The sequence below is a fragment of the Vulpes lagopus genome, chromosome 10 (assembly GCF_018345385.1).
Source record: "Vulpes lagopus strain Blue_001 chromosome 10, ASM1834538v1, whole genome shotgun sequence".
Lineage (NCBI taxonomy): Eukaryota > Metazoa > Chordata > Mammalia > Carnivora > Canidae > Vulpes > Vulpes lagopus.
In genome coordinates, this window is record NC_054833.1 from 21,213,658 (window position 1) to 21,236,324 (window position 22,667).

Genomic DNA, 22,667 nt, shown 5'->3' on the forward strand with positions numbered 1-22,667 from the left:
TACTTCAAAACTGTACTTGAGTCAAGTTCCAGTAGTCAGCTTTTCTTTTAATTCTTCCAGAAATCCAGGAAACAGACACCAGCAGCGGCCCCTCCGTCCCGTGTCGGGCATCTTGGGGACACCCTGTCCCTCCAGTGGTGAGGCTCTCGGGGCCACCATCTGACTTCCTCGAGCCCCCGTTTCTAACGTGGACTAGTCATACTCAGTAACGTGTGCAACCCTGACGCTTGTGGCGGAGTGCCACCCTCGGTGGCCACAGGATCACCCAGATGAAAGGAGAAGGAAAACCCGGTGTGTAACTGCTTGTTAAATGCACATCAGAAAATCCCTCGAGAAAACTGGATTAGTTTGCAAGTGGAAAATTCACTAGGGCAACCGCTCCTTCCCAGCCAGACTGAGACTCCTCTTATGGCCCTCCTTGCCCCGTTATAAAGCCGTGGCAGTCCTGTCCCATCACGTGTGCTTGACCTGAAACACCAGAGCACACACCTGTGACAGGGCAACGGGACATGTGTCCCACTTTCCCTGCCAAGTCCAAAAACCAGTCTGGGTCCCAGCAGTCAGAAACAGTGTATCCAAAGCCACACCGTGGATAAGACACGACATGCTCCAATGCTGGCGTGGGCCGGTGGCCCTGTCCTTCCTCCTCCAGCCCCTACGCTCGAGCTGCAGCTAGGAAGGCAGGAGGGGGCGATGCTGGCGGAGCTCACTCCGCTCTCTGGCGACACAGCAATTAAACAGCGTGAGCCTCCGCAGTCATGCTGCTAATGTTCACGTTACGTTTCCACAGTGTTCTTACAGAACCAAAATGTCATTTAACCTTTAGAGGTAATGCCAAGAACTAGCTACCAAGCTTTGCTGAAAAGTGTCATCCAAAGAAGAAAATACTACAATTACGATACTCACACGGAATACATAATTTAAGACTCTAACAGCAAGATGAAAAAGAGTCTCTGTCCCGTTATGAGCTCCAGGTAACAATGTGTGTTACATTTAATAAAAGTCCCCCTGCACATCCTTGTGGCAGGCAGAGTGTCATTTACTGGATAAAATGCAGAGCCCTCCCTCCATTAGCAACATAAAACTTAATTAAAACTGAGGGTGCACCTTCTCATATACCATGTCATCTTATTATTTGACTTTAAAATTTAATTAGAAGTAACTAAGTTCTTTCAGGGCTCCAACCACCAGAGACACAGGATTCCCACGACAATGACAGTTAACACTAGAAACGGTCCTGTGGGTCTGAGGATAAAGGTCCTGGGTGTAAGGTGTCTGACAGGTGGAAGCCAGCACTGGGGAAGGAGGGGCTCCTCCGCACGGAGCGTGCTCGGGTCTCCACGCCGCGCGGCTCTCACCCCACTGGGGCCAGTGGCCTCGCCAGTTTAATCAACGGAAACGAATGTCGTGATCTCCTCCCTTATTACTTGAAAATAATCCAGGGATTCATCCTTCCCCGCAGACTGCTTCTGAACCCACCCTCCATCAGAATTTGGCATGCCACTGCAGAAAAGACACCGAAACCCTCCTTGGTGACAGAGTACAGTTTTCCGAATGAGCCGAGCGTGTCTCCTGGGAGGAGAGGCCAGCACCCATGGGCACATCATCACCTCCCATGTACTGACTCATGACCACCCTGACATGTGGGACACTGAGCTGTCCCAGAGTGATTAAGACAGTCCTTTAGAGGTCACCAAGGACTCCAGGCGGTTTGATATTCTTAATCAAGTCTCAAGAGGGTTGGAGAGAACAGAAACTCATGTTAGTAGCCCAATCATTGAAACCAACTTCATTAAGACTGCGATACACATAATTTTTACAACCATGCTAAGGGGCCTACTATTCTTATACAACTTTTACTTTCTGAAATTCAGGTTAACGCTGGGGTGGGTGGTGCGTCTCAGGCTGGCAAGGCAAGGCTGGCACCGTTGGCAACATGGGGCCTGAGGATCTGCTAGGGATCAATGCCACTATTTCAGTGCACGGACTGTGCAACAGGTCCTTCTCAGCACAGAAGTGAGGGGACTATCTACAGTGCACAGCCGCACTCCAAGTGGCTAATATGGTCCTAAGTACAAGCGGCATTTGTTCCATGGGAGCAGATTTACACCTTCTCCCCAACAGCATGCTTCTCCCCAGCCCCCCAGCCGCACATACATAAATAAGAACTTAAACTGCAGACAGAAATTAGAGAGAACCGCAATTGAGATAACTGGGCAGGAAGGAGGCTGTTTTAAGGTATTTTGGGAACCCAGTATTGTCCCCATTAAAAAGACTATTTTTAAGCACAAGCAACTCTTAAATAATGAAGCAGGAAGGGCAGACCAGATGTGATCATAAATAAACCTGATGATCAAGTGTCATCTTCCTAAAAGGTGGGGAGGGCCGTGGCATGGAGAATGGAAGAGCAAATACACAGTTCAGAAAATAACCCAGAGGAAAAAATACTTTGAAGGTTAGGATTTTAAAGTGCTTTCTTAATATTTCATATTTTGAATGCCTTGGCAGAGCCTATTTATGGTCCTAGACTGAGAGGCAATTACATTAGGTCCTTACCACTCGGGGAGATGGGTATTTACTACATGAGGGTAATTACTTTTTTTTATAGAGATAGTTTATCTCATTAGATGTCATCATTTCAGCAAGAACAGGTCTGCACAAGGATTAGTTTATTATAATTTCCCTATCAATGGTCTGGTGTGCTGTTCCTGCATTAAGCAATGTTGCCTATAACCCTAGGGTTGAACTTTCAGCACCGCAGTCTGGCCAAGAGCACAGTAGGGCTCCATCCATTTTGGGCCATTTCACCCTTGACTTTGGTGGGGAGGCAGTTTTACCTATGTTGCTACTTTCTGCCAACTGCGATGCCATTCAAATGGATCCCTAGGGTCAGAAACAAAGGCTCTTTCATGAACATTTGTCCTACACCAGGCTATGGGCTCCTAGAAGTCAGGGGCCGTATTTCACTGGGCTCTGAATTATCAGCATCCAGCAGAGCCTGGCACACAGTAAATGCTCACTGAATGCACGATAAGGAGGTGTGAAGCTTCCAGAAACTTCCCTGTACAAAGGTGGCTGACTGTCAGAGAACGGCATGGAACATAGTCAATCAGAAATTAAAAGCAGAGTTTAAAACATGCCTTAAAGCCAGAGGAAAAACTATTTCAGGAACTCGGACTCACCAAAGGCAGTTCATCAGGAGCCAGCAACCATGCTTGGAGCCACGTAACGTGAAGCAAGCGCAGACAATTCTAGCCAAAGCCACGGGGTGGGAGAGGTAAGGGGATCCAGGAGCCCTAGTGGACCCACACTCCTTTGGAGAAAGTAAATTAGAAGCCTGCTGGTTCCCTGAGCACTCAGATAATGGCAAGTAGTTGTACACATTTTAGAGGAAAAAGTGTGCTCTTTTATCATTGCATTTGTTCAGCGAATTTAAATGAATTCTTTTAACTAGATTTTGCCCAGATAAAACAATATTGCATTAATCTTAATACGCTGTTAAAATGTAACTTTCAAATTCAATAATATCAATTAAACAGTAATTACGAAGACACGTTAGGATGAGCCATGAAGAGGAAAACGCTTTCTCTCCACTTCCCACACTGGGTGGCCACCTGGTGTGAGGCAGGGAGTGGAAACCCTGGGAGAAAAGTCTTGGTTCTTGTTCTCAGGAAGGTCCCTGTACATGGGGGACACAGCTGTAAGGAGGAGCGTGTCAGGGTGCCTGGCTGGCTCAGCTGGTGGAGCATGCCGCTTGATCTTGGGGTCATAAGTTCAAGCCCCACAATGGGGGGTAGAGATTACTTTAAAAAAAAAAAATAAAGAGGTGTGTCAACTCCACTTACAGGGACATGTGCAAGTAGAGCAGCGCAAGAGAACGGGCGGCCTGCAGACCTTGACTGCTTTGGAAGAAGGACCCTAAGGGCTTAGGCAGCAGGAATCCCCAGCGGACGGCCCTTGGCCCCAGCTCCTGTTCCATCAGCATCCTCCCGGAGGCCCAGTGCACCAAACGTCCTTCTGCGTATGGGTGGCCATGGCAAGCAGTCTTAGGGGCTGTGCCACTTAAGGGGTAACAGAAGAACAGACACAAGGGCAAATGAGAAAAGAAACAGCCAGAGAAGTAAAAGGTGCACAAAAAACAGTAGTGTTCCTGGAACAAGCATCCCAAAAACAAAGAGGAAGCAAGAAGTATCGGGGTGAGGTTTTAAAATGTGGCAGGAAAGTAAAATGGTTCAGCTGTTAAAGAAAAGTGTCGTGGCTCCTCAAAACTAAGAATAGAATTACCACAGGATCCTGCAATTCCACTTGTGGGTGTTTATCCAAAAGCACTCAAAGCAAGGTCTTGAAGAGAGATTTATACACTCGTGTTCACTGCAGCATCATTCACAACAGCCAAGAGACAGGAGCAACCCCAAGTCTACTGACAGATGAGCGCATGAAGCAAGCATGTTGTATATGTAACATGGAATATTATGCAGCCTTAGAAAAAGAGGGAAATCCTGTAACAGGCTTCAACGTAGATGAATCTCTAGGACACTGTGAGGTGATGTAAGTCAATCAGAAAAGGATAAATACGGCAGGATTCCACTCATAGGAGGTATCTAACGTAGTCAAAATCACAGAGACAGGTGTTTGCTGGGCTGTGGGGGGAGAGGGCAGAGAGTGCTAATGTTTAAAGGGTAGAGTTTGAACTGTAAGGTGAAAATGTTCTAGAGCTCTGTAGCACAGCAACGTGACTACACTTTCACCGTTTCTCAACTATACAGTTAAAGATGTTTAAGATGGTAACCTCAGGGTTTACGTGTTTTTGCCACAATCAAAGTGAAAACAGAAACAAAGCCATGGTGCTCATATAAAAGGCTGGGAGTGGCCTGTACTGGTGAAGACAAGCACCGCACTGGAACTGGAGGTGACTGGGGCCTGGGGCCTGAGAGCAGCTGCGGAGCAGCAGGGCAGGAGCCACTCTGGGCGTGGGTGGGAAAGGAAAAGGGCAAGTGATCACGGATGGAATGCTCCAGAAGTGTGGCCTAGGAGGAAAAATCAGAATCGGGGTGCAAAGCAGCAGAACCCTGAGGAAAAGGCATTAGTGAATTCTAGTCCCTTCCCGTCTTTCAGGCTGGTGTCATCAAAAACACGGGCAGGACTTAGCAGTCCCAGCAGGGGTGACCAGCAGCACATGGATGGAGTGGACCCAGCACACTGCAGGGACGCAGGAAACGCTGCCAGCAGGATGAGCCATGAGGCTGTCGTGGCTTCCGTGTGGAGCCCAGTCCTCTGGAGTGATGGTGAGCACTGGTGGGAAGGGCGGGCCAGGACCCCGAGGCCTGTCTCTGGGGAACGCGGACATAGGGCCAAGAAGTCGGTGAGGCAGACAGTAAGGAGGGGCGAGGAGAAGGAACACGCAGGCCCCGACAGAGAATTGTCCATCTGGGTTGGGAGGAGGCTGCCTCTGGCCCCCCAGGCCTTGGAGGGCTGCGGATGAACACTCTGCAGTCCAGAGGCCGTGAGGGAAGGCAGGGGACCTGCGAGCAGGGCAGGTGTCTGGTTTCAGGGAGGGCAGGAAGGAAGGCGAATGGGAAATCCTCCTTCGGGAGGTTGGGAGCCTTGGGGAACTTGAGGAAGACACAGCTGTTAGCGCTGCAGGTGTGCTACTACGGTGGGGGCAGATGAGAAAGGGGAAGAAAGCAGTTCAGCGGGGATCAGATTACAGGCACAGGCTGCAGGGGCTCAGGGGCTCAGGGGCTGTGGCTTGGGAAGGCAATGAGGAAATGCAGAGAATCCCGCAGTGAGGTTATTTCCATCTCACAATGACCAAGAACTAAGGCACTAGAAAGGCTCTACTGGTCTGAGGCTCAATCTAGTGACACAGCTCTGGCAGTGAATATATCTGGGTGAGGGGCCCTACTTATTACCCATAAAGTTGCCTCCTGGATATTGTCATACGGAGCAAAATTATTCACTGGTATTTTTAAAAGACGTTGTGCACCATGAACCTACAGATGTTTTCTTGAGTTTTTCCAGCTCAAAGCATTACGTATCATTCCGTGTTTGCAAGCTCAAAACTTGCCCTGGCTCTTACTTCCTCAGCAATTTCTCCCAACCACCCCCACAAACCTCGTCTCTTTTTCACACGTACCCTTTTGGGAAGACAAACAGTAATGATGAAAGTAGAAGTGAAAAAAACTGCTCAGACAACTTCTTCCCTCACAACACAAATGTTAATTAAGCACCTATTATGTGTAAACAATGGGACTAGACAATGCAGAAGATTCTAAAGATTACAACGTTTGCCACAATGCTTTCCCATTCTATTATCTAAAGTTTTGTTGAATTTGTCTGTCTATTCTGGATCTTTCTCTGGCTCTCTTCCACCAGATTTTACTTCCTTGGAGATTCCCCTAAGGAATCAGCTCTCCTCTACCTAGGCTAGGCGTCCAAGCCACTTAAGACTCCACTCAAAGCAAAAGCACGTTGGGGAACAGGACTCTTTAGTGTCTTCTTTCCAGAGTTTCCTAATAAACTGACTGGAACATAGCCTTTCCTCCTTTGTAATGAAAAACGCGGCTGGCCTTGAAAAAGGCGACGTACCAAATTAGGAGGAGATAGACACCATGCTCAGCCCCCTCCAAAACAGCCACCAAGGAGGAAGAGCACACCTAGACACACAAAAATAGAAAATGCAACGGCGAACACAGAGTTCAAGCTCATGGTGAGCAACATCCAGGTGTACTGGAAGGTCACATACGCTTTGAGAGGACTGCCCAAAAGCTCAAACATGAATTGAGACGATTGTTCAATTACTATTCCATATTTAGCACTCACGGTATTCCCTAACTTAGGAAAGCACTGTTGGATTTTAAGGGTGCTCAGTAACCTCAGGCCGGTCAACAGCTCAGCCCCCACTTCCACTCCTACCGTTGAACAGCCCTGGGGTTCGCTTGGGCAACCAGAGTTTGGATGACGCTGATCTTCTCTCTTGGAACTTCTGGGAGAGTTAAGACTCTTTTCTGCCTGGCTTACTGGGAGGGTTGGGATGCCACCCAGAACTGCGGGCAGCACCAGTCTTCCCCGCAGGATGGGTCCACCTGAACGCAGCCAAGAGAGCCCAGAGGTGGGGAGAGGGCCTGGGGCTGAGGTGGGGGGGGGGGGGGGGGGGGGGGGCTGGGGCTTGGTTACTTTTTAGGCAACGGATCCACCTATGCCTGAGCTTGCTCACCTGAGCCAACAGATGGCATTTTTGTTTGCTTGTCTGTTGAAGCCAATTTGAGTTCGGTTTCACTGAAGAAAGAACAAGTTTCGTCTAATATAATACTAGCAACACCGAATTAGGCTTGCAAAAAATGCCTTTCGCCAGCCTGACACAAACTGAAGTCAGGAGCAGGCTATAATGTGGACCCTACTGTCTTATGAACTCTGCTGAGTGACTTTTTATCAAATCCCTTTCTCTTTCCCAACCAGGCTCACTTATAAAATAAGCATTCTCTGGAAGACGAGGAATAATGTGAAAGGAACTGAAGACAATAAAATCAACAGTATAGTTGGGATAAGGCTGGATGGGCTGTACACTATATACATACGTAGCTGCTCTCACTTCTAAGATATAGGATGTCCTAAGAGGAATATTCTAGAAGACCAGGACCCTGCTAAAGATAACAGCAATAAAAATGGGCATGAAGTAGTAGGGATTTGTTTCTTTTTTTAAAAAATGATTTATTTATTTGAAAGAGAGACAGCGAGCGAACAAGAGAGCCAGAGCACAAGCAGGGGCAGGGGCAGGAGGAAGGGAGAAGCAGACTGTGCTGAGCAGAGCGCCTGACATCAGGACTCGATCCCAGGACCCTGAGATCATGACCTGAGATGCAGGCAGACACTTAACCGATCGGAGCCACCCCGGTGCCCCAAGACAAGTGGGATTTGTAACAGGTGTTCAGCCCCTGGCAGCAGGTGCCAACAAGAGCAAATATGTCCAAGAAAAGGAATTTCACTTGAATTGATGACTTGTTTTTATTCTGCCCTTGTGCCAATCAGTTACAAAGTTCAAGAGGAGCAGGAACTGCAGTCAGATTCTTTCCTGACATAGGACCTAACGAACCCAAATTTCTTGTAAATTGTAAAACTCCAAGTTAATAAAATACACTTTGGTATATTCAAACCTGAGCAGGAACCATAAAATCAATGCAAATTAATTTGAGGCTTTCTCATTAAACTCTTGTAAATCCCTTAAGGCAGAGACTAGATGGCACTATTCATTCTAACCTCTGGCATGAAAGTATCTGTCCTTGAGTGGGTACTGGGAGAGCCAAAGTCAGTGACCTCTTCTGAAATGCTCCTGTTCAAAGTATGTACTTGGCAGGCCAAACACGCGGAGATTAGCGTGGCCCCTGGGCAAGGATGACGGGCGTAATTCAACAAAGTCTTTACATTTTGGAAAAACTGCACTACTCTGTCCCCCATCAACAGGCAAGAGAGTATATAAAGGGAATGAACAGAAAAAGAAATGCAAACAATTCTAACCTGTAAAAGCAGAACTTTCACAATTTAAAATTAAGACAAGGAGATACCATCTTCTACTTTAAGTATGTGACAGATATTTAAAAGTTGATTAAGAACAATAGGAAAATGGGCACTCGCAATCTTTATAGCTTGTTTAGAGAGCAATTTGGCAACATCTAGCAAAATCTTAATTACAAGCTTATACTTTATTCTTGTTTACAGCAGCAAGTCTCCAGCTAACACTCAAACGGGTGGGAGGGGGTGCAGGGTGGATGCATATGCACATGTGTGTATGTACATATGTGACTATATAAACGCAGGCACACGCCTGCGCCTGCAGGAGGGAGAAAGTCAATGAAGCCAAACGGAAACAACTGCAGAGAAAGTGATAAAGTGTACATGTTCTTTTTGTACTGTTTTTGCAACTCTCCATAAATTTGAAATTGCATCCAAAAAGACACAAATCAAGTTTAAAACTTCAAAAGAAGGGGCAGCCTGGGTGGCTCAGTGGTTTAGCGCCGCCTTCAGTCCAGGTCATGATCCTGGAGTTCCAGGATCGAGTCCCACATCAGGCTCCCTGCGAGGATCCTGCTTCTCCCTCTGCCTGTGCCTCTCTCTCTCTCTCTCTCTCTCTGTCTCTATGAATAAATAAAAACAAAACAAAACAAAAAAAAAAACTTCAAGAAGTAAGAGTTCTGACTCTTAAAACAGAAAGCTCTCCATGACATGACACATGATGTTAAATGAAAGAGGCAGATACCAGAACAATGTACATAGTATGATTCCATAATAAGAGTGTAAGTATGTAGAAGGTCTGAAATGACACCTGTCAAACTATTAATGTTCCCTCTGGGGGAAGGAATGGTATTCTTAGGGGAGAAGGTAATGGTAAACTTTCCTATTTTGCTCAGTGTACTTCTAAATTACTTGTATAAAAATTCATAGTATTTATGGATTACTTAAGAGGTTTAAGACAGGAGGTGCATTAACATTTCTGCTGTTGCAACATCGATAAAATGTATCCATCTGTGTGGAAAAAACTCTTAACGTCTACAGCTGAGATGCTCACACAATGGATGTACCCAGACACAGGCCCTGGGCAGGCAGATGGGAATAACAGACACTGCGATCTGTCACGATGCCCGAGGCCATTACTAGCATCTTAAGGGCAGGGCCTGAGATGCTAAACCAGCAAGTGTCCAGGCCCAAAGGCCAAAGCGCCCCCTGCCGCGAAATACTGACACTAAGTCACCGGGGAGCAGGCATGTACAATAGAGTCACACCATAAAGATCCACAAAACATTTTAGAGGAACGAGATAGGGCTATTTGTGTGGATATGAAAACATATCCAAGATCTATCAAAATTAAAAATAAACCCCTAAGTTGTAGAACCGTATGGCAAGTAGGAGCCCACTGATGTATTTAAAAGTTGTGCATGTTTATAAAATTTCTGGAAGGAATAAACTGTTAACAGCAGTTTTCTCTCTCTGGAGACAAGGAGGAGGAGGTGGGTCCTGGAGGGGTGCTTCTGTTTTTCTTTGAGATGTTTTAATTATTTTATAATTCTTCCCTGTCATTAAAAATTTCTAATTATAAATATTTATTAAGACAAATTACAAAAGCCTGAAGATAGTTTTAAATCAAGCTATACGAAGGCTAAGCAACCTCATGAGAGAATAGGATCTAACTATAAGAATCTAAAATATGCTATAAACAGAAGAATTTTGTAGCGTTTTTTAATTTATTTCCCATCTTGCTGTATAAAACCAAATTTAAAATAAAGCATGGTACAGGGGGGTCGTTGCTGCACTTTGGCGAGCAGCAGAGCCACGTGGGGGTCCTGGGAAACAGGTGGCTGGGCCCAGCAGACATTCCAATCCAGGAGGCGAGAGGGGGGCTTGGGCACGTGCATTTCTAACAGGCCCCCAGATGCCACTGCGGCACCTGCTCTTGGCATCAGGCTTTGAGAATTGCTGGTATAGGAAAAAATACCCAAGAGAGTGGAAACAAAAAGAGAAAACTAAACAATCACAAAAGCTCTGAAACAGGTTCATTGGGTTACCCCTCCCCAAGTCCTAATCACCTCTGAACACCACCATCAAACCCTGGAAGTTCAGGGGGCGAGGGGGTCTCTGGCAGCAGCCCCTGGGCTGCTCCTGCTGGGATGTGTGTTGGCCAAGAGCTGGCTGGGCTTCTGTCCTAAATTTCTTAGGCCAGTGGAACTTGTTACTGTATTTAATTCATTTTTACATAAGATAAGAGATATGGTTACAAGAGGTGAGCTGAGGCCTCAAGGGAAATGATGTCTAATGCTCTGGAAAGGCTCTAAGTGAAAATAACTGTCAAGTCAGGTCTAAGTGAGAAAATGGGAAAAATGAAAAAATCCCAGGACTGTGGACCCAAGACATATAAGCACCGACGTTTCTGCTCCACTTCAGTGAAATCCAAACTGGCAATAGTAGATGATGCGTTATGGATGCACTTCCCATACAACTGAGCTCCGATCAATAGATCCATTCCCAAGGAAAAGGGCTTGATTCACCAAACAAGTGGCATATCAAAGTACTCCTTTATGTAAAGGCATGGGCTTTAGATCAATGGCAAAGAGCTGCATATTTTTAGCTTTACAATGAAATGATTATGGTTTTATGTTCTCAAAGATTCCTGGAGGTGGCCAACTCTTGACACTAGCAGATGGCTGCTGCTGGACAAGAGCATCTTCCGTAAGAGCTTTGTGCCTAAAACGCCACTAGATGCTTGAGTACAGGGAGTTCTGAGCCCACTGGGATCCCCTCAAGGAAGAAGGAACAACTGTGTCTGGCTACCACATCCTTCTGCCTGAAGCACCTAGTAAAATGTTCTGTGGGGTGGGGAGTTGCACATCTGCTTGCCTCAAAACTTTACTTGGTTCAATTTTAGCTTCTATAATCTGCCTATGAATAAGGTTTTTTTTTTTTTTCCTGCAAAAAGCTTTATGAATAAGTAGGTTTGTACCCTGTGATAAGTGGAACTATCTACCATGGAATCCATTTACAAGAGGCTCCAGTAAATGTTGGTTTCCAAAGTCTTTTGTAATCAAACCCTCACTGGCACGGTCAATTGACTACTTGTTAGGCACAGCTTCGACTGTCCTCTCTTGACGTTTCCTGTTGAGGTCTGCTCAGTGGCTTCTGCGACTGGTCTCCTGATTTCTTAACTTTCCCTGGAGTTAATTCTAATCTCGGCATATAAATTGTAAATGGCCCTAGGGGACTGTGGGTCTCTTCTTCGGTTGGAGCTACTGATTTGGAACATCAGCTTCCCTGATAATGATACAGAAGGGAGGTAGATCATCAGCTTCATATTTTTATTTAGGGGAATTTACACTCCAGCTCCTCAGAAGAAGCCAAATCTTCTGAACAAGTTCTCCTGGGAGCCTTTCTTGGATGGAAATGCTCATGGGATGAAAGACTTGTGGGTAAGTTAAGGTACTTCTTCATTTTCTTCCTGAATCTTCTGGCTTTTGACTTAATAGCAGCAACCCCATGCAGTAACACTGATTGGGTTTAGACCTTTTTTTTTTTTTTAAAGCGTGTTAGCAGTGTTTTCTCAAATGTCATACTTTGTCAAACGAACAATTATATATTTGAATTCACAAAAGAATAAAATAACAAGACAGCTTTTAAAAACAATTGCTTCTTTTGTAGGATTAATTTGTTAGGCAATTAAAAGAGCAAGAAAATACTATCATTAGCTTATTGATAAAGAACAGTAGAGGGGCAGCCCAGGTGGCTCAGCGGTTTAGCGCCGCCTGCAGCCCAGAGCCTGATTCTGGAGACCCGGGATCAAGTCCCACGTGGGGCTCCTTGCATGGAGCCTGCTTCTCCCTCTGCCTGTGTCTCTGCCTCTCTCTCTGTCTCATGAATACATAAATAAAATCTTTTTTTTTTTAAAAAAAGAACAGTAGAAATAGACAGTGACATGGCCTAAACTTTAAAATTTTTCATATTTCTAAAAGGAAGCAATATAGTCATCTTTTAAATCTTTGTTTCATACTTAAAACAGTTACAAACCAAATATACATATGGTTATTCTGTAAAAGCAATCCTGTGTGTTAAAATTCTCCAGAAACATTTACTCTTTTGGTTAACAGATATTTAAATATCTGTTGTGTTTGGTGGCAAAAATATCCTTCATACACACGATTAATGCTTTGAATAAGATGACTCATTTCCCAGTGACTCCATGAGTATCTGCTTCAATTAGTTTTAGAAAAACAAATCAGTTTTCTATGTAGCCCTAAAATTAATGTGGAAAGTAAAAACAAACAACTACTTTAAGAAATTATGAGTATGGACCAACAACCTGACACAGCTTCAGTACTGCTCTCTCAGAAAAGAAATGCCCTGAGGGCTAGTAATCGGTTTTCTAGAATGTTCCTGTACTTCTGGCCTCCATACCTTGTCATCTCAATAGCATTTCTTTCCTCACATTCAGTGTGACCCAGCTATAGGGTTACAAAGAACTCACTACAGTTCCTGTCTTCAGTGAGCACCCCTTCTATTGGAATCATTCCCTCCACAAACACTGGCAGAGCATCTACCACACACAGGTACTCTCTGGACATGGTAGGATCTAGCACTGGCAAGATGCCATCCCTTCTTGGAGCTTACTTTCCAGAGGAGGGAACAAAAGCATCTTTCTGTATACAAAGAAAAGGATGAGGAGAAGCAAAGGCTCTAATCCTCTGAAGCATCTGCCTGTAGACAGCCATATATTGTCTAAGACACCATTTGCTTTTGCCGTCATATTTTGTTCAGAAAGGAAATCCCAATGGGAGGCTCCAGAGGGAAGAAGATGGTTCTTTCCCCCCTCTTCATCTGAAGCCTGATTTGATAGATCATGGCCATGTCACTTATCACTGTCCTAAAACTCTTCCCCAGTGGCTTCTATTCTTCCTTTCATCTAAGTGGAGAGTGTATTCTCAACACCATATAGGACTCCCGGCCAGGAGAAGAAGGAGGTCACAAGGGCCTTGCAAATACAGTATTACTCTCACCCCAACCAATCTAACTCCACAGAGCAAGATAAAATAATTTAAGATTTTATGCTCACACATCTCTGGTGGTTTTAACCAAAGCCACCTTTAGGGACATTTAAAAATAGTTCAAAATGGGAAGAGTAATGAAAAAGGAAGGCACTAATTCCTTCTTTAAACAGAAGTCACTATCCTTTTATAGGAAACTGAAGGCTTTGCGGAGGAAAGCCAAGCCTGTGTAAGTGTGCTCAAGAGAAAGTTTGGGAACTTTAAGGTCAAAGAAGTTCCAAAAATCAAGCCCCACATATCCCATAGAAGCTGCACGGACATACCACCTCTGTGGACATGGGGAACCACAGGTCTTCTGAAGCCCTTCGTGTCCTCTTACTTCCCAAAAATACTGTCCTAGGAGCGTGACCTTCTAGAGTAAGGATTAGCAAACTTTTCTGTGAAGAGCCAGACTGAAAGAACTCTTTCAGCTTTGCAGGCTATATAGCCTCTCTCATAATGATTCAACACTGTTGAGAGTTTAATGAGAAAGCAGCCACAGACCATGAGTGAATGAATGAATGTGTCTGGGTTCCAATCAAACTTTATTTATGGAGGGGAGGGGAGCCTGGGTAGCTCAGTCGGTTAAGTGTCTGACTCTTGATTTATGCTCAGGTCATGATCTCAGGGCTGCGGGATGGAAACCCGTGTTGGGCTCCGTGTTGGGCTCCGCACTAGGCATGGAGACTGCTTGAGATTCTCTCTCCTTTTGCCCTCCCCCCATCTATCTACCTCTCTCTCTCTCTCCAAAACCAAAGAAAGAACAATCTTTTTCTCTCTCTCCCCTTCTCTAAAAACCAAAGCAACCCCCCCCCCCACACAAACATTATGGACACATATTTGGATTTCTTTTATTTTCAATATGTCATTAAATACTATTCCTCTTGATTTTTTTCAAGCATTAGAAAACATCAAAACCATTTTTGGCTTGCAAGCCATACACTACAGGTGATGGGGTAGGTTTAGCTAATGGGCCGGTTTGCCAACACCTGCCCCAGAGTCAGCAGATGCCTAGCCCTTACCTGCTGCACCACAGCCCAGGGGAGTGCACAGCCCTGAATAATTAATCAAGAAGTAAATGCTCCTTGTCTAGTGAAGGTAGCAAGCAAAGGTGAGAACATGGGAGTAGGAAGAAAGAAACGTGTTCTGACTCCATCTCTGCCTTCAGTTCTCTCTGAACATCACAGTCTCTGTGGACTTGACTTCCCACTCCATGAAACAGAGCATACGGTTAGATGGCTGATTTCTCTTCTGCCTCTGAACCTCTATAATCCTTCATTTACAACAAGGTAAAAGAAAACCGTATCTATGAGCAGGCCAACAATTCGGGAAGTCAACTCGGTAAACAAGCTCACACAAGTCCCAAGTAAGGCCGAAACTTTTAGAGTGGAAGAAAAGCAGCATTTGGGGTAAAACGTGTTATCTGAAAGACACTAGCCAGATGGCAATTTACTGTCCAAAGGGATACCCCAGATTTCTGGATCCATCCATCTTCACTACCACACAAAGGTCTAAGCCAAAACTCACTGATACACCACAGTGAGTTGGGTTGGGCAGCATCTCAGGTAAACATTTCTCCTTTAGGGAAACAGCTCCTCCCCTCCAAACCAACACCATTTTATTTTATCTTACTCTACTAAGCATGAGGTTACAGAAACACAGAGAAAGATACAATTACAATACTGCAATACACAGGACGTGGACAGCATATGAGGCCAGAAGACACAGAGCCAGAAGGCAGAGGGGCAGTCCCAGAGGTGATCGAGGAGCAGGGGAGATGTGACGCTTCTGGCAGAGAACGGCAGGAGTGCCGACACAGAGGGAGCTGAGAGAGGCTGAGGGCCAAGCAGAGACCCAGGAGCACACCTGTTAACTAAAGCAATGGTGGCATGATCAGACTGGTGACGGGGGTGGGGGGGGGGGCTCCTCCCGTCCAACAACTACAGTAAATGGCCAGGAACCATCAAGAGGCAGGAAGCAGGGAGACCAATGTGAAAGCTATGGCAGGTAAGAAATGATCAGGGCCTAAAGTGAGGCAAAGCTAGTGAGGCCTATATTAGAGAAACCCATAACAGAATTCTATAAAAATCAGTGGCCAGCCAAGACATGGGGACAGTAAAGCTAATCCCAGCTGGGCAGTCTTTGGAGCTGGGTCATGGAACAACCAACTAAGCTGCAGAATCCAGGAGCAGGAGCAGAAAATACCATCCCTGCTGAGTGGACTCCTATTCTGAAAAAAGGACAATGTGATCTGAACAGATGATAGATTACAGAGAAGCAAATGAAAAGTTCTATTAGGTGAATGGTACCTTCACTTGAAAGGCATTTCTGGTTATTTAAAGGGGTTGGCCAAATAAGGCTCATGACTTCTAACCAATACTGGTCACACTTAGAAAATTCAGACTCCGTATCTAAGATGTATAAAGGTTCTCGAAGAAACCTGCTAGGAAGATAAATACCAAGCGTGGTGCGCCTGGGAGGCCCAGTCAGTTAAGGGTATGCCTTCAGCTCAGGTCATGATCCGGGGTCCTGGGATCGAGCCCCACGTCGGGCTCCCTGCTACCCTCCCTTCCATCGGATTCTGCTTCTCCCTCTCCCTGCTTGTGCTCTCACTTGCTCTCTCTCAAAGAAATAAATAAAATCTTAAAAAAAAGAAAAGAAGAGAAGAGAAGAGAAGAGAAAAGAAAGAAAAGAAAAGAAAAGAAAAGAAAAGAAAAGAAAAGAAAAGAAAAGAAAAGAAAAGAAAACAGAAAAATCCCAAGCGTAACCGATTTAGAGTGGGGAGACACTATAAAGCAGGTTGATGCGGCGGGACAGTTTGCGGACACGATTCAACAGAGACAGCTAGCGCTGACTTAGGAGAGAAATGGCAAAGTCTTCAAGGAAAGGCAGAGGCTGTACCAGCTCGGAGCTTCTAGAGCAGGCCCACCGCGGCAGCAGGGGTGCCAGTGCACCTTGAGGACATCGCCGGCACGTGGAGCCACGGCCCGTGGCCACGGATGGGGACGCTGCCGCTGAGCAGCTCACCTGGACACTCACCTTTTCCGTTGACAGCTAATCCCGTGGCCATGGCTGCAGTCACGGGCCCAGACACCTGAGGCACTAATGAGTGTATCCGGGGCCTGCTCCCCATCCTAGCTCGCTCTGCACCAGGGCCCAATAAAGCTCCGACTGGCTTTTCGGCTGCCACTTCGGGGGCCACCGTGTCCTCCTGACCCTGTTCGACGGGGTCCAGTTTCTCAGGGCTCTCACTCTGAAAGCCGTCCACTGCGGTCCTGCTCTTAATGGGGCTCTTAGGCACAAGGATCTTTATACCTGATTTTGCTAGGTCCATGTTCTTCCGGGTTGAGAGAGATGGAGCTGTGTTTTTCCTGAACTTCTGGCTGGCAGCAAATAACTGACTGTTTTTGGACTCGTGGTCTTTGCCAATCACAAGCGATTTAGGAGAGGTCTTGGAAAAGTTGCTGTTGGTGGATCTGGAGATCTGTTTCCTGGCATTGTTTGGGGATGTCCTGTTTGTTCTGGTTAGTGTGCTCTCTCTCTGCTTTTCGGTGTGGCGTCTGTTGAAGTCGTGAATGTACTCCTCACAGTTCACAAGGTGCTGTTCTGGTTCCCAGGTGTCGTCCTCACTGTCATAGCCCTTCCACCGAACCAGATATTCGGTCTTCCCTTTTTTGTTTTTCCTTTTGTCAACGATCCTTTCAACCTGTTCACACACAGAAAAGAAAGAGGTGTCAACGTATTGTCTGGAAAAAAGAGGCAAGTTTCATAAAGAAGCATCAAAAATAATAAAAACCGCAACAGGTACGGAGAATGACCTCTCTCCTCAGCCGAATCATCTGAAAAGAGAACAGGAACGGAACACTGGGGATTTTAGCAATTTCTGTGAAATTAAGTCAGACGAAATGCTAAAATTTTATGCCCAGATCACATGGATGCACACTGGGTAGCTTATTTTTCTGTGTTTCAAACGGGGCTCTGTTTTTACCTCCGCCCCTGACCACCCGAGTTGGTTCTCAGTTCCAGCTGCAACAGACTAGTCATCTACAGTCTTCTGCGTGGTCATGCTTAGGGTACCAACGGCAGGTCCTCAAGCACCAGCTTGGCTGTGGTAAACAGCTATGCAGGGCTCGGAGCCTTCTGAGGTGTGCAACTGGCTCACTGAAGAAACATGGTCAGTATTGCAAGTATTATTTACTCGGTTAAAGCCGAGAGAGGTCCATAGAATTCATGATGTTGTATCAATAACAAAATGGCAAGTTATTCACCTCCGAATCTTGGTTTGAACTAATTTGGGGCTAATGTCTTTAAAGAAGATGCTGCTAATCTTTGAATTTGGTGATCAGTACATCCAGTGGCTAATTTATGAATTTACACAAATTTACGAATTTGTCATGAAAGATAGTTATAACTGCGACAAATTCTAGTACCTTCACGTTCTTAAGTGTAAATGGGAGATATCTGATGACTCATGTGAACAAAATATATTTGACCTAATATTCGGCGTGTAGTTGGGAAAATGCTTAGAATCTAGTGGAACCTCTCTATAGTTAACGTAAACACGATCAGCCTGCTCTCCCTGCGGCAGCGTGCACCTCTCTGTACCTTGCAGGGAGAGGCCCACAGCCACAGAGCAGCTCTTTAATTAAGGATGCAAAGTCAAAGTCCATCAATTACCAAGAACATCAATAAATTTCTTGCAAAGCTACAGGTCAGGTCAGATGACATAATGGTATGCCTAGTTCTCCAACATTCCAATGTAACAGGGGCTAATTTGGAATACAACAAGAGACACTTTTGGAGAAAGGGAGAATACCTTACCCCATCATTTTCCCCTCTCAAAATCCACCCCCCTTAAAAAAAAACTCTCCAATATGTCTATCTGGGATATAGGGAATTAAAGCCCTTAACTATAGAAAAGCCTAAAGTAAATATACATTATGGCTTCTGTGCAAAAAGGTAAAGAAAGGACTTGTATCAGTAGGTGGCAGGTTTCATGCCTAACAAATCTCTACAGAGATAACTAATAATCTCTCTAGATTATTAACTAACAACTAACGTTGGATCTGCATATATAAGTCCACACAGTCCATAATGTGGCACTGAAAGCTTTGATAGTGATTTTCCTCCCTGCTCCTTTGCTTGTGAAAAATTACATATAAAGACTTATTTCTAGAAAATTCCACGTGAATCAATTTTACAGCAGAAATAGTTTAGAAGTGTTAAAGACAAGGAGTAAAGGGATGATCTCTCAAGAGAAAGCTACATTTTAATCTTATTTTTTTTCTACCTCAATTTCCATTCCAGAAGCATGAGGTACAGTTGATCCTTGAACTACATGGGAGTTAGGGGCACCGACCCCCACCTCAAGGCAGTAAAAAAAAAATAAATAAATCTGCATATAACTTTTGACTCCTCTCAAAACAACTAATAATAGCTTACTACTGACTGGAAGCGTTATCGATAACATACACAATTGATTAACACATATTTTGTACATACGAGACATACTGTATTCTTATGATAAAGGAAGAGAAAAGAAAATGTTACTAAGAAAGTCTTAAGTATGAGAAGATACATTTAGAGTACTGTACTGTATTTATCAGAAAAAAATCTGCTATAAGAGGACTCATGTAGTTCAAACCTATGTTGTCCAAGAGTCAACTAAACCACGCTTTCCGTCTTCCACTTTCTTAAAGCTGAGGGGGAATCTGGTAAAGTGAGATGAGATTCTTGCTCCTCCTCTCCTCGTATCATTGGTGTTTTCCTCTAGGGCCAGAACCCATGGGAACCTTCACTTGGCAGCGCCCCCACCAGGCCTGTCCCTCTCTGTCAGAGCTGTGCTGGTACATATGCTGTGTTTCATGTATACTCAGTGGACAGACTTTGTGTAGACATGGGAGGCGGGCAGAAATGGGGGACACATTAGATTGGGAATTGGCAAACTTTAGGGGCACATGAGCCATATGGGCTCGCAACCACTGAACTCTTGTCACTGCAGCACAAAAACAGCCACAAACAACATGTAAATGACAAGACACTAAAAACAACACAGTTCTATTCATGGACCCTAAAATTAGTTTTATAAATTTACTTATATCATGAGATATTAAGCTTTTGATTGTTTCTCAAGTATTTAAAAAGGTAAACACCATTCTTTGAGCTAACCTGTAGGCCACAGTTTGCTGAGCCCCGCAGTAGACTGTGAGGAAACAACTGGACATATGACACTCAGGTTGCAGACTTGCTGTCCTACTAATTCTCATGGGGAACATGGTTTGCAAACTGACAAGACACATATGGCGGATAAGGAGCCAGCAACCATACCTTTCAAGTGGAAGGTCTACAAAAGTCACTCTGGGCACTAGACGCAGAGTAGGGTTTAGGCCAATGACCACAGTCCTCTGATACCAACCTCAGACTAAACTGGGTACATGACACCCTCTCTCCACCAGTCAAGGACACATGTTCTTCTTCCCCCTTTGAAAGCTTAAAGGTAAAGTCCTGTTGATTCCTGGGGCTAAAATAAATTAGTTTCCCACAAAAAGGCATCACCCGATTCAAAAAAATTTTACTGTAATAATAAGACTAAAATTATTTCCAGAGCACTTTTATGGTGCTAAGGGAGGAAAGCCTTGATCATAAGAGAAACACGTGAATAACTCTTCCGTCAGGTTTTCAGTCCCTTCCCGTGGAGTTCTTCCTCTCCCTGCTAACATCGCTGTTTCTACAAACTAGTGTCAGTGAACAGTCTTTTTAAAGTATATCCACGGGTATCGCCCTTTGGTTATAGAATCTCAATGCAAAGAATTTTATATAAAACAAACTTCAGAAGTATAGAACTGCAGACAAGTTCTCCTAAGATTCTTAAAAGACAAGACAAAATGAAGAAATAAAGGCATGAAAATCTCATCCAAATTACCTAGATGTTCTCATCCAAATCACAACAGCCTTGACTACAGGTGGCAAACATAGTAAACTGATCAAAGTTCTTTTTGTTGGGATTTCCTTCTAAAACTCAACCTAAAAAGCCAAGATGTGACACAAGTCAAACAAGGCTTTCCTTAACATTACAAAGTCCTCTGATGGTTTGTGGAGCAGTGAAATTAGTCAAAAGATCATTCCAAACACCTAATCCGCCTCACTTACCTCAGAGCACATCCTGGTATCTGTGGCTCTGGGAATGTGCTGAAACGTGCCACAGAGCGGCAGAAGCCAGGACAGGATGGACAAAGGTTCCTTAACACAGAAACAAAAACCCACAGAGAAGCCCAAACTGGGTAAAGAGCTCAGGAAGAGCTGGAAGAAAGATTAACTCTGCAATTGTTACAATTAAATGCCAAACAGCCTAGAAATTGTATCAGGGCAAGGCATGCAAATATATCAGCTTATAAGAAAAGACCAAAGTTGCAAAAAACTCACAGTAGGAAAAGTTTGGCACACTGTATCATCATCGATAACCTTGTCAGCTAGATGCTGCTTGCTAATACTTGCTGTGATTCCTCCCAGCCAGAACAGTGGGAGCCGGCTGCCAAGATAACTTTGAAACCACAAGAAAGGCTGAAAGCTTTTTCTCAGATTTGGGTCTTACACCAACGGCTGGAACATTTGGGACAAGAGAGCATTGCTATGGAAAAAATGAATAAACAAAACCCCTGCTTTTATCAAGGAATTCTAGTGGATCTGTAGAAAGCAACAGCTCTTTATATAAAGAAGATGTGTTTCACCGGCCATTTAAAAGTTGTGTTTACTATTAAGAACAGGAAAAGTTGCCTGAATTACTAGGAACATTTGTTAACTATTAAAAACACAGGCAGACAGTTCCCTTGCAAGAAGTAAAGGAATAATATAGACATAGGCATTTGACAACAATGTAAAGAAACCAAAAGCCGGTAGAAATGGGGTTGGGGTGGGGGGTGGAGGTAGTGGACCCTTCAAACAAGGAAGCCCAAAGGCTTTTTGCACTCCCCAATCTGCAGCTGGGAGGACTCACGCAGAGTGCAGTCTTCCAGGCCTCGGGAGTCGTAAGGCAGAGTCAGGAGTTGAGAGAGTGCTAGAAATCCAGTGGAGGTCGGACAGGAGGGCCCCACAGAAGGGGGAGCCCCCTGAAACAACATTACAAACCCTCTCAAATCTCAGGCAGATTCCTGAACTACAATAGACTGGTAGAAAACAACAATTGGTGTGTTGGGGGCACCCAGGTCCACCTCTAGGTTTGAGGACTCACTAGGAGGACTCACAGGACTTGGCATACAGTCTCACTCGTGGCTATGATTTAACACAGCGCAAGGACACTCAGCAAGATGAGCCAAGGGAAAAACATGTGGGAGAAAGTCCGAGGGAAACTGAGCACAAGCTTGCAAGGGTCCTTTCCCGGGGGAGTCACACAGGATGTGCTTCATTCCTCCAGCAACAAGTTGTCACCAACACATGGAAAATGCTGTGTATCAGAGCTCATTAAATACTTCCTGCCCAGGAGTTTTTATTGGGGCCTGGCCACAGAGGCATCCTCTGCCTAGCATGTATCAAAATTCCAGAATCTTGGGAGGAAAGCAGGTGTTCAGCATGAATCATACCAATGGACATCATAGTCAAACCTAAACAAACCAAGATAAGGGTAACGTCAACTAGCCAGCGGGTAGAGGATGGGAGAAGACATTATAGACGGGGCCAAAACAATGGGGGACAGGAGACAAAGGAAACATATTTAAAGCACTGAAGGAAGGACCTGTCAACTCAGAATTCTTTATTAAAAAGAAAAAAAAGCTTCAAAAGCAAAGGTGGAGTTCCAATTCAGTGATGGCGGTAAAAATAAGGAGCTCTATAAACACATTCCTCAATCAAATAAGCAAAGCTGGTAAAAACTATTACAAAAAAAAAAAAAAAATCACAAAACCCTAAAGTCTCTGGAAATTGTCCTAAGGCCATAGAGCAAACGAAGGAACATTTATTCAAGAAAGTCTGTTAACACTCAATAAGAACAGAGAGTTTATGATATCTGAGCCAAGACCTACTTCTTTCCCCACCCACCCTCAGTTCATTCAGTATGACAGAATCTCATTCTGAGTATGGCCAAGAATACAGGCTCGCTCTCCCCTCTCTCAGCTC

General features: G+C 44.8%; 1 protein-coding gene across 2 annotated transcripts in view; it reads right to left on the reverse strand.

Annotated features, from left to right (window-relative positions):
• CDYL (chromodomain Y like) overlaps positions 1 to 22,667 on the reverse strand; it is a 175,394-nt gene that overhangs the window by 52,644 nt on the left and 100,083 nt on the right. The window contains exon 2 of one of the 2 annotated variants that reach the window (XM_041770828.1): positions 16,599 to 17,265. In XM_041770828.1, the coding sequence (XP_041626762.1) occupies positions 16,599 to 17,265 (667 nt within the window). The remainder of the gene's footprint in view (positions 1 to 16,598; positions 17,266 to 22,667) is intronic. The other variant, XM_041770829.1, reaches the window with a different exon arrangement.